This window comes from Cyclopterus lumpus, chromosome 10, assembly GCF_009769545.1.
Source record: "Cyclopterus lumpus isolate fCycLum1 chromosome 10, fCycLum1.pri, whole genome shotgun sequence".
Lineage (NCBI taxonomy): Eukaryota > Metazoa > Chordata > Actinopteri > Perciformes > Cyclopteridae > Cyclopterus > Cyclopterus lumpus.
The window spans coordinates 9463115-9475992 of NC_046975.1; the positions used below are offsets into that span (position 1 = coordinate 9463115).

The 12878-nt window shown below is 41.8% G+C and overlaps 1 protein-coding gene across 4 annotated transcripts in view; it reads left to right on the plus strand.

Annotated features, from left to right (window-relative positions):
- Nucleotides 1–12642, plus strand: part of pdlim7 (PDZ and LIM domain 7) — a 31498-nt gene extending 18856 nt beyond the window's left edge. For 3 of the 4 annotated variants that reach the window (XM_034542770.1, XM_034542771.1, XM_034542769.1), the window contains exons 6-11: nt 7563–7615; nt 7877–8114; nt 8626–8806; nt 9010–9130; nt 10900–11015; nt 11373–12642. In XM_034542770.1, coding sequence (XP_034398661.1) covers nt 7563–7615; nt 7877–8114; nt 8626–8806; nt 9010–9130; nt 10900–11015; nt 11373–11459 — 796 coding nt within the window. In that variant the 3' untranslated portion in view covers nt 11460–12642. Of the gene's footprint in view, nt 1–2322; nt 2478–2887; nt 2925–7562; nt 7616–7650; nt 7665–7876; nt 8115–8625; nt 8807–9009; nt 9131–10899; nt 11016–11372 lie in introns of all 4 variants that reach the window. The other variant, XM_034542772.1, reaches the window with a different exon arrangement.
- The last annotated feature ends 236 nt before the right edge of the window (nt 12643–12878 follow it).

The following is a 12878-nucleotide window of genomic DNA, read 5'->3' on the forward strand; positions in this document are numbered from 1 at the left end:
TACATTTTTAAATGAAAACCATTTTATGGGCCAAGTAATGGCTGCTAAACCAACTCTTAACATGGACTCTTCTCTCATGATGTCCCTTCAGGAAAAGTTTGATCTGTTGTGTTGGAAAAGTGAGTCTCCTTGAAAACTTTATTGATATATTTTGGCTTCTGATCTTTTTGGTTGTAAATTATTGAAAAAGACAGTAACTTGGTTTCGGAGCTGTAATGCTGCACCATCTCTGCTGTATATTAAACATTAAGTTGCTGCTCCCATCACCAAACTCTTGCTGCTATAATTACACAAAATTTCAAAAATTCTCCAGTTTTTATTTGACCAGGATTCCAGGAATGGACCAAAGGTGATCCAGAATATGTCAGTGTGGCGTGAAATGGTCTTTGAGGGTAGTGGTTCCTGGGATCTGGATCACGGTCTGACTGCAGCCATTGGTGAGATGTGGCCCAGCGGCTGTATTTAGCCTCACTCAAACTCTGCTGAGTTCTCAGCAGCTCGATTATTGAAGCAGGCACACTTGCTTACTCTCGAGAGGGCTCTCATGGTTGAAGTTTCTCTGGAGATGGCCTAACCCCATTCCTCCGGCCATTTTTGAGAAGATTAGAGCTTAATTAGAACTGTCAGCCCTCTTCTGATGAAGACATTGTTAAATTTCTCCAGACGGTCGACCGTTGGATGCAAACAGTATATGTCTAATGTGTCTAACCTGTCGTATTGAAACAGGTTGTTTGCACAGAGCTTACCGTGACATCATGAAGCGTCACTGCTGTGGCAGTTATGGTTGTGGATGGGTTTCAGAGCACAAGAGAAACTAGAATCAGGCAAAGGGTTTTTTCTTTTCTTTCTTTTTGGGCGAATGCTTCTCCCATTTACATAACTCTGTAAAGCATTTGTGCCCATGGGTGAGATGAGTGTTTGGCAAAGGTTTGGTGCCAGTAGTTTTGGGTCAGGGTGACAATGGATGATTTGACACACAAACAATGCTGTCTTTCTCTCAGGGCCTGTTGACAATAACTGCATGTCTTGTGGCACCTCTTGCACGTTTTTTGCAGCCTGCAGCATTTTTGTTGTGTACAACCGATATACATTATTGATGTGCAGTGTTTTTCTTCAGTTTAACTAAAAGCTGAACTCTGATATTTTCTGTTTCTATTTTCTTTAAATGCTACAGATGGAAGCTCTTGACAAGTTAGTATATTGCTTTTTTCAGTAACCGTCCAGAGAAAATAATGTTTGCCTTTCTAAATTGTTATTTACACTCACACACAATTCCTTTCCTTTTTGTCTTGTGACCTCTCTTGGTTTGTTTGCAATTCTTCACTGGTTGTATATGTTTACTGGTTCTGAGCATTTCTGATGAATATTAAAAATATATATTTATATTTTATATTTCAATAGCTTAACTTAAAATTTACTAGAAAAAGGCAAAGTCTAGAGGAAACAAACACATAAACATATCTTGATACTTGCTTTTCCATCTCCAATGGAAACCCATGCTCCACCACAATCAATGCAACTATGTTCTAGTAATTCACAAGTCAAACTGAATAATTGACCATCTCAAGTTTTAAATCGCAATCGGGAAAAACTATAAACATCACAATGTCTAAAAGCTCTTAACTCGTCAAAATCTCTTTTTATATTCATGTCTTCTATCGCCTGTCTCTCCTCTGACATCTTTATACAATCTATTTAATCTTTGGTCTATTCTACAGGGGTGAAGCGACTTACTATGGTGATGAGTACAAGTAAGGGGCAGCTGCATGCAGGCTGGTTTGTCAGCTTATTAGGTTAATATGGCCGTGCAGGATATAACAAGAGAGAGCTGGTGCTCTTTGGTGGATTCACAGATACGGTTTACAGAAAAGAGATGCAACAGACACGGACTGTTTTATTAGTAACCATTCATCTTCATCCTCTACTTGCTTTATGATAATTGCATGCTGCAGTTGACATGCAACCATGTTGGAAAGGGAAATCATTTTTTTGTTGTGCTTCTTGAGTTGCTCATCAAAATAAAAGCATACATAGTCAAGTGTTTTCACAAACTAGGGCAGGTTTCTCCTATTGATTCTAATGAGAGTTATGAATACGATCTCTATTGTGGTAATGTCTATTTATGAGCGTCTATAGTGTGCCCATGAGAAATCTAAGTAATGGTTATCCATTAGCTCGCTTATTGAGTGACCGTGATGCTGAGCATTAAGTATTGCATGATCTGTTCAGGATGTCATCTGATTAGCTGGTGTGAGTGGGTAGTCCCTTGTTGGGTTTGTGTTAACCGCACCTGCCGTGTGCTGCCGCTGGGTGTGTGTACAGGCATGGCCTCAGGATGGAGAACCTGCCCTGTTTTATCCCCAACGACCGCAGCAAGAAGAGGCTGATCCAGGACACTGAGGACTGGCAGCCCCGCACCGGCACCACCCAGTCCCGCTCCTTCCGCATCCTGGCCCAGCTCACAGGCACCGACTTCAGTAAGTCGGGGACCAGGCCTGGCATACTCCGGAGAGTGAGACAACAGAGTGATGGGTTAGGGGTGGGCATCTCTGGTAGTCAAGATGAGCTGTAGGTGAAGGCCTGTGATTGGACAGTTGCTCTACTGTGATCCCACCATAGTGACGGCAGAGTGAGTGACACAGGAAAGGTGGATAACGGGGTGTTAATTTTTCTCTTTTTAGCCGTGTAGAGGGGCCTCAACTGCCAGGTGGCTGCTTTCTTTTGTCACACCGATTTTCTCATGACTGTAACCAGTCTGATAAACAGGTGCACAGGTTTATTACAACTGAGGCTGAGTAAGAACTGCACCTGATCAGCTGTTTGTCTTTGAAAAGCACTTTCTTTATCAGGAGGGCAAGCTAATGTGTGTCTCTCCTGGATCTCTCAGTGCAGGATCCAGATGATGAAATCATGAAGAGGTCCAGGTAAAAACTTGAGTTTTGTTGATTTGAATGCGTCGGTTTCCTTGGTCTCCAGTGTTTGTGCATTTGTGTGCATGTGGAAGTCGTTTGGCAATTATTTCAGAAATTCAAGTTTTTAACATAGCTTCTTAGAATGTTGCTGCCTTAAATACTGGCATGTGTGGTGTGATCTGTACATCCTTTGGATTATTATTGATTCATAGCATTTTATTTTAAGGAATTGAACATTGGGTAAATGCACTTTGTTTTCTTGGGAAGATTGATATTTTTATAGTTTGTATCCAGCCACCAATTATCTTAGGTAAGCATACAGACTGGAAACGGCTAGTATGTCTTTGTTCAAAGGTAATAATATCTGACCGCCACCAATTAACTATTTCTCGGCCGAGTGCATAACTTCCGGGAATCTTGTCATCACCACGAGGTTGCTAGGCATCCAGCATAGACTCTGGGAAATGACTGGTCCCCACTAAGATGTAGTGCGATATTGTCATTACATTGTATATTTTTGCACTTTTTTGTTTTGTTTAAATAACCAGGATGAAACGACTGAGCCAGGCTAGCTGTTTCCTGACTCTGTGCTAAGCACTTGGCTGCTGGCTGTATTTAACACACAGAAGAGTCAATCTTCTCAAGTCAATAAGCATATCTTCCAAAATGTGAAACTATTCTTTCACTTTTGATATTTGCCTTCCGGGCCTATCATACCCTTGTTCGGTCTTTGGTGTTTTACCTGTTTCATTTCTCTGCTACTTTTTCACCTTTTTGTGCACTTTGCTCCACTTTCTGCTCTCATGCTCTATTTGTATTTATTCTCTCCCTCCAATCTTTTTCCTTCCTGCCAATCTCTGATATCTCTGTTGCTTTCGCTCAGGGAAAAGTTCCTCACTGAGATTCAGAGTCCCCGCTATGCCCGTCTGAGGGATTGGCACCACGACAGGTCTGCTCGCGCCCTCAATATCAAATCCTGAGCGACATCTTAGACGCCATGGGATGCAGAGCCTGCTGGCGATAGCCACCCCGCAACGACTACGTGACAATGACGCCCGAAGATAGCTGACCGTCCAATGGCAGTGAACAAATTCACCTTTCAGATAGAGATGAGGTGAAAAAGAAGTTTGGGGGGAAAAAGAAACGCAAACCAAAAGTAGAAGAAACATAGCCTAGATGGCAAAGCCCAAAGTGGAACCTTGCATACTGGTGTATCCGTCTGATGTAGTAAGATCTCCCTCTGAATCTCTGACTTGATGATTGTTGACAGCACTGTGGTCCATTGTGTCTGTGGCCCTAATTTACATTTCCCACAGCAATACTTCAAGTTAAGCGGTGGGAAGGGGGGTCTCAGCAGTGGGAAGCGCCTTTCTGTTCGTTATTTTTCTTTGATTGTGAAGTTCAGACCATCCTTTGATCTCTCTTTCTCTCTCACACTTTCTCTGCCTGTTTCTATTTATTGAGTTCTTCATCCTATAGAGTTTTCATTTGTGATTCCCTCATCTCGTAGGCTTCTCCAACCATTAAGAAAGAAAAGGAAGATAAATCTGTACTTTGTTTTTTTTCTGCTGTCATAAAAATTATAAAACATCTGGAAAAAAAAGCCACTCTTGCTTCTCTGTCCTTTCTTCTGTGTTTCTTTCTTCATGTTTATTCATTATTCAAGCTTTAAATGATAACTCTCTTTATGTACTTCTCTTTCTTAAGCTGACTTGCAACAGTTTAACTAGTGTACTAACAACAACTATTATTTAGAAGCAGGGTTTTCTCAGTTTGTGTGCCAATCTGAATACATGATGGGCCTTCTCTAAGATCAAGGTTTACTTTTAATGAAGTGATGCAACATCATAAAGTGCAGAGGTGCACAGTGAGGAATTGTAGCCTTTAGTCTTGGATAAAAGTATCAGAGTATTTAATACCTAATAAAACGACCAACATTATCACAGTTAGAGTGGCCTTTATTAGAGAGAAAAGATCTTTTGATGTAAAAAGTTTTGATGGTTAGGATTGTATTAACCAGTCTTGGATGTATGAAAAATATCTGGAAGAGAGACATTTTGAAAGCCTTGTCTGTGGACAAGGCTTTCACCTACAGGTGGCCAGGAATGAAGCTGCCTATTCTTTTGTGATTGAGACTCTTATTATTATTATTATTATTATTATATTGACAAACTAATGAATGTTACAGCAACGGGGAACTACATAGTGGTTGCTATTTTAAAGAAATTAGTAAGTTGCATTAAACAAAGTGAAATTAATATTTGTATTTGCATGCAGAAAACTGAAAAAATGGAAATTAATGTTGGGCTACACTTCAGTCATTGGTAAGTAAATATTATAAGTACTGGTAGTAATACCAACTATACAGTTATAAACAAGTGACTATATAACGTGACTACCTAAACTACCAATAATTGTGTTCAAACACTTGATGTCAAATTAGGACAATCAAAACAATGTGGACACATTTCAGCAAATAATGGTAACAAGGCAGTGTAAAAACAAATAATGTCTTGTAGTTGAAGAGAAAAATATGACTTTAAAATGCCACGTGTAATGAAAAACAATCTACATTAATTGAAAACATATTTTTTAAAAAGCTTGCTGCATATATTTCAAGCAGCCTGTAGAAAAGCAGTGCCTCCCTCTGCCTTCTCAGACGTCTCATATTTGGTCAGTTGTCACATTTACCTCCACACATGTCAATGGCTTCTTGCTCCATCTAAAACCAAGTCTACTCTTTTCTCTGCCGGATGTTGAGCTGCCAACAACCTCCTACTAGCCTTATTGCTCTGGTCCCACAGGAGCGGAGCCAGAAAAAAACAGGTGTATCTCAAATCAGAGGTGTAAATGGGAAATGTAAAGGAAATGTTCCTTAGGAAAATTGGGGTGCTGCTCTGCAGCATGTCCAAAACTCTGTCGGAGGCAAAGAAAACCCTCCCTTCTGCACCTGCATAAGGGGGCAGGGGGGGGGGGTGGATGTTGAAACGGTGAAAATGGCAAGAAAACATGATCCAGGCCACTCCAGCTGGGAATAAGCAGCTTTAGAGGATGTACTCCAATTTGCACCTGCAACCTTCACCAGAGTGAGATGCAGCCAAACAAACCTCAAAGGTGTTTGAGAAGTCGGTGCCATGGGCCTGGTGCCATAGGCCTGTTGCCCTGCAGCGTTGACCAGGGTGTTGTTTGGTGGGGGGAAGTGCAGCTGACCCAGGGTCTGTGTGTTTTTTCGGTCCTTTTTGTTTGACCCAACTGCCATCCATCTTTCTCATCCAGCCTTCTCTCTTCCTTTTACTCTGTTTTGCTGTCGTTTCTTTCCTAAAAAATCTCACCGTCCTTAATTCAGAAAGATTCAACTTCCAGCCCTTCAAGCCATCTTCTTGCTATTGCAAAGCAATTTAAAGTCCTGTATTATTCAGAGTATGCTGTTGGAAAATGGCATACTGATTTTGTTCGTTGTCTTGCTGGATGGCTCCCAGCTCTAAATCAGTAACTTCTCCTTCTCTGTAGCTTCTTATGTTTAGTTGTGTGGCTACATAAGAATAATAATAATTTATCCATTTAATTTATATAGTGCTTTTTAAGATACTCAGACACTTTACATGTTACATTATACACCGTAGACACAGCTACGGGTAGCAATGCAGGGTTAAGTGTCTTGCTCAAGGACACATCGACTAGGGCGGGGATTGAACTGCCAACCCCTTGATTGAAAGACGGACATGCTAACCACTGACCCACAGTCGCCCCAAGAAGTATAATTGATGCTCCTTTAACTTTAACCTGGTTCAGGCGGCACAAGGCTGTTGCAGGGTAATTCATTTCACATTTTCTTCTTTTTCACTGCAAATGAGAAATGATTGCATCGTCTTTCATTAGTGTATTGTAGATGGCACGGTTGCTGATATAAACATGATGGCTGCCCGAGGCAGTGTTATATTTTTTTCCCAAGATGAGACGTCTCCAGAGCGCACTGTCTTGGCTCAGAAGTTGTTTTTGCTTCTCAGTCATGGTTTGAAGATTTTCTGAATATAGTGACGCTTGCTGCGGGTAACGGAACTTTGAAATGTAGAAACGACTCTTTATTTTAACACATGCAGGTTCGAAGCGAAACCCGTCTGCATCCAAACCTGACAGCAGAGTTTGTCGTTCTCTAACTTTACTTGTGAGTGACGTCAATCAATGTGAGGTGTTCAGCTTTCTGATTGCTCTCATTAGAGGCGTCGCTCTTGAACCATTTGTTAATGCCTTTACCGAATGCGCTGCGCGGTGTCTGTTGTTCAGCATTGATCATTTTAATTGCGCGATTGATTGAAGGCTTGTGTTACCGTGTAAAATGGCCTGCAAATCAATTCCAATTCTATTACAGTGTATTTTCCTTAACATTTACCCAAATCTACGACACTCAACCGGCGTGTCTTCGCAACAGGTGAGAAGCCCATGCTAATCCTGTCGATACTGGTTCACATTAATCGTGCTGATGCTTAAATTCATTCACACACCAGGTCATTTGTGGCTCAATTTAATGGACAGCCTTGGCTGCTGATATCCAAACATGATATTCATTGAGTAGTAACCATGGTTACTGAAGTGTGTGTGTGTGTGTGTGTGTGTGTGTGCTTTTTCTAATTAGTCATTTCCTCTCCACAGCCTTGAGCCAACTCCCTCACCTGCCAAGGCCCAGGCAGCAGATAAACCAGATGGTGAGTTTCTGCTCCTGCTGATGCGTATAAAGAAGCCCAGCAGCATCCAGTAGAGGTTGTGCTAATAGATTCTTATTAAGTGTCAATACATGAGCATCAGCAGTGCCAACGTGACACACACACACACTGTTACAACATACACCTGGAGGCAGCGTGAATATTACATGAAAGTGTCCCCATTGTGCAATAATTCAAAGTCCCAGCTGAGTTTGTGCTGCGATTCCAAAACAAATGTCCTTGTTTTGTTTTTCTCTGGCCCAGGCTCCAAGACTGCTGCAGCAGGCAGTTCAGGCCCTTCCTCTCGACCACCGTGGGTCACTGACCCTAACTTCGCCGACCGCTTTCGCCCAGACAAGACCAGCACAGTTGTGACTCAGCACCAGCAGCCGGCCCATCCGACGCCTATGCAGAACCGCAGCTCCATCCTGCAGGCTGCGCAGCAGGCCACTGAGGACAGCGGGAGCACCCCGGTATGTGGTGCCTGCAACAAAATCATAAGGTGAGACCCAGCACAGCATCAATGGTGGCCGTTTGATTAATTTCCGCACAATAAAATACTCTCGATGTTTGCTCTTTTCAAAGTCCTTTTAGATAAATGACACATGATTTAACACAGTTAATATATGCAATGGCAGATTGTATGTCTCCTGCAAATTTAGTCTGTCAGCACAATTAACACAGTTTGGAGACACTTTTGAATCACTGGGTACACGCATTATGCTGACTTTGAAATAATTTGAATCTCATTTCACACATTTCACAGATGACAGATAAACCTTAGTTCTTATTCTGGTCACTATTGCATGAAAACAGAAGAGCCGTTTCTCAACAAGTGAAGGTACAAAGTTCCCAGGAGAACTCGAACTGGGACCAGTTAGCTTTTGCTGCGTGTTGTTGGACGTGTGCGGACATTTCCATTGAAACTGTCCTTATTTTCCCTGTTCAAGTGGCAGAGCTTCCATAATGCCTCAGATGTGCTGTGTGTGTGTGTGTGTGTGTGTGTTTTCCAGGGGTCGGTATCTGGTAGCGCTGGGGCGTTCTTGGCATCCGGAGGAGTTTACGTGTTCACAGTGTAAGGCGGTCCTGGACGAGGGGGGCTTCTTCGAGGAGAGGGGGTCCGTCTACTGTACCAAGTGCCACGATAACCGATATGCTCCAAACTGCGCAAAGTGCAAAAAGAAGATCACAGGGGTAAGAACTGCCCTTCTGTGTGAAGCAAAATCAAAACACAAGCCAGAAACATGGAAAGAGTTTGCATTCGAAAAGAGCTGCAGTTTTAAAGGTGGTAGTCTGTGACTTGTTTGAAGAAGAATATACGGATCTGGTCTCCACTGTACTCAGCAACACTAGCTAAGCTCTAAATAATCAAATGTATAACCTTTTCTCTCCATCAGGAAATCATGCATGCCCTGAAGATGACTTACCATGTTGAGTGTTTCAAGTGTGCAGCCTGCAAGACTGCAATCAGGAACCAAGCCTTCTATATGGAGGAGGGCGAACCCTACTGTGAGAAAGGTAAGAGGTTAGCTGTTGCCTTCCTCCCCGACTTGACCATTCCTTGGCCTATCCTTATATACCAATTGCAAATAATTACAAACAAATGGATAGTTCTTTTGGGGAATTGTGGGACAAAAACCTACTTTAGTCACACCCAGATCTGCTCCTTTTTGTTAATGATACCAGCTGTGGGCTAAAATGTGCTCCTAAATTAATGTGTGTCCAACATTGCTTTACAATGTCATGAATCTGATGCTTATGATCAGTCTGTTTGAAATGTCCTTTTCAAACACACACCACCTCAACCTGGTAATTAATAGTTAGAATAAACAATGTAACACTAAACCTGAATTACAGGCAGGCACTTTTTAAAGGTAGTGCCTGCCTGTAACAGGATAACAAAAAAATGCATGCTGAAAATCCTCACTGTGCAGGTTGATCAGTTTCAATGCCAAGTGAGAACATCTCAACCAGTGTAAGACTATAGTATAAGTTAACACATGAATCAAGCCTTTCATATTCATCGTAACTCTGCACGGGGCCCTCAGTGCATGAATGAACACAGTGAGACCCGACACCCTCGATGCTGCATTAGCTTTGTGATCGAGCTTGTTTGATGAAAGATGTCATATCCTTTTACTTTAAATGCACACTGTTGCTAAGAACAGTGTAGTTCAGGCTACAGACAGTTGTTGATTCAGATGTCTCTCTCTGTCCGTTTTCTATATAGTTGTTTCTGTTGAATAAAGAAAGAGGTGTGTGTGTGTGTGTGTGTGTGTGTGTGTGTGTGTGTGTGTGTGTGTGTGTGTGTGTGTGTGTGTGTGTGTGTGTGTGTGTGTGTGTGTGTGTGTGTGTGTGTGTGTGTGTGTGTGTGTGTGTGTGTGTGTGTGTGTGTGTGTGTGTGTGTGTGTGTGTGCGTGTGTGTGCGCACCTTTTGATCAAGCTATTTGTAAAACATTGTATTATTGCTGTGGGGTTTGGCCTACATCATCAATCTCTTGGCACGTACCACAGTCAATCATACATTGGGATGTTTTCATCTGCTGTAATCTATTTAGCTCCAGTTTACTTCATACATTTCTCTATTGAACTTTATGAATGGTGTGTGTTCTTCTATTATGCTGTAAATGATTTAGCTAGGCAGAGGGCTTCTCTCTCAGTACCGAGGCTCTGACGTGGATCGCTGGATTATCAGAGGCAAAGCCAGAACCCGAGTGCTCGTACTCTGAATAATGCCTTTAGCTCTGATAAACATTTTGCTGCCTCAGCATCTTTCAGGGACTGTGCCGCTCTCACCCACTCACTCTCGAGCAGCATTATAACCTGACACTTTCCTAAGAGACCTTGTGATGAAAGGGACTGGCAAATCCAGTTAAGTATCTGGAGCAATTTCCCCTCAACGTAATCCCTCCCTTAAACTGTGGAAAGGCACTAATGTACAGTCGGTGGACAAAATAACACAAACGCAAAGTATCGAATGAGGAGAGCAGCCAACACTTGGCTTCAAAACAGCTTCATCCATCGTTATTGCTGTCATTCAAGTCCTCCATTATGTGTGTGTGTGTGATATGACTCTCCTTCAAGAGGAAAAGCCTTCAGTTCTTTTTAACATTTCACACTGTGTGCTCCAGAACACCCCACAAAGGTTAAGTGTTTACATGAGGAGATTGTGGAGGCCATGCCAGATGCTTGACCTGATATACAGGATGATAAAAGCCCTTTTAAATTAATTTCATTATTTTATTCTGATTGATGTCTGTCATATCCACTTACCTTTATCACTTCAGACTATGAGAAGATGTTTGGCACCAAATGCCATGGCTGTGACTTTAAGATTGATGCCGGCGATCGGTTTCTGGAGGCCTTGGGCTACAGCTGGCATGATACGTGCTTCGTCTGTGCTGTAAGTCATTTTGATTGATATGGCTCCCTGTGGGCTCTCTTTGCCCCATCTCTTCTGGCTGTCCCGGCACAATGCCACCTGAAAAATCTGCCTCCATCTCTGGACCTCAAGCTCTCTCTCTCTCGCTCGACCTGTCACCTGCAGTCTATCTCTCCATCTCTCTCTCTCTCTCTCTCTCTCTCTCTCTCTCTCTCATTCTGTGAAGAAAACTGAAATGAGAAGCAGTCAAGTAAAGAATATGTGCCTGCTTTCTGGCCAGTTGAAAAGTGTGTCAATTCACATTGGTAATGTTAAGGTCTGATATCTACTGTGCCCTCCTCTCCCAATCTGTCTGTCTGTCTCCTTTCATCTTTAAAGCTCTGTCAAATCAACCTGGAGGGGAAGACGTTCTACTCGAAGAAGGATAAGCCCCTGTGCAAAGGCCATGCCTTCGCTCCAGTGTGAAAGAGCGAGCTTCATCTGCAGAGGAAGTAACGCTTCTCTCTCTCCCTGCTCTTTACCCCACTCCGCCCTCCGGCACTCGTACACATTCTACTTCTCTTCTTTCCAACCACACAGCGAGTCACACTCAGCCTTCCGTGTATCCTACAGACTTTGTTTCAATATTTGAGGCTTACTTTTACCTTCACATGCTGTTACTTTAATAGGACACACATGTTACTGCCTGTAATACCAAATGCTGTGTTGTATAACTGGAAGTAGTCAAGGAATTGTTTCATGTCACCACTAATCTGATGACTATACGTCCTTTTTTTTAGATCGGACAATAAAAAGTGCAGCTGCAGTTAATCTAGATTTAAAATTAATCAACTCTACTAATCTCATCCTTGTTCAACCTGAAGTGAGATTAAGTCAGTATCTTGCAAGGTGAAGGAGTCATTTAGCTTTTAATAATCTTACATATTGCAGTAATGATCTGCCTCTCCTGCTGTTCTAAGTGTAGAAGTGGTGGCTCCCTTCAGGACCTGGCTGCCTCACTTACTGCTTACTATTAATGTAATGGGGGTCCAGTGGAGCACAAAGGGGTGTCCTTTTTCCGCTTGACTGGACTTCTCCACAGAAGCACTCAGCAGAATGTGCTCTGATGGAGAAGTAAAGTAGTTAATAACTGTAATTTTGAGTCATGTAATAATCCTCAATCGCTCCAATTTTTAATGGTCACAGATGTGGGTGACAAAAAGAAAAGTCTTATTTTAAATGTTTCACTCTAGCCTAGTCTTTTGGACTTATCATTTATTGGACATGTTATTGTCACGTTACTATGCTATTGGGATTATTCCTTAGAGTACTTTCAAATCATGGTTGAATTTGTATTTATATTGCTTCATAATGGGTCTGTAAGTGTATTGTTATAGCTGTGGGACTTTAAAATATAATCTAGTAATGCCGAGTGCTGGAGCAGAACACCGAGCTGAACACATCTGTAATATTTTCTATTGTCTGATGTTTTTGCTCTTTGCTCTCACCAACACCTGCTCCCAACACGAGGACAATGGACTCATGTTTTTGTTGTTTTGTTGGAGTTCTTTTTCCTAACATTTTTTACTTTACCCAAACAGCTGTTGTAACAAGTCCCTAGTGAATCCCTTCAATGTTTCCATGTAGAAATAAATAATTTTACAATAGCCATTTAGTCATTGAAGTTGTCTGAATTAAATATTCCTTTATTCAAAATGGTAACCATGTTGACCAAAGGTGAGTGACAGTATTTACCAACATGTCAAAGAATTTATTTTAGTATTTAGAAGTACATATCCTTTTTATATAATTTATGCGCAACACCAGTTTCAAGTGAGAGATCCAGTCCTTGAATTAACAATATATAATTTATTTACAACAATTTCAGGTTGAATTACTATACAT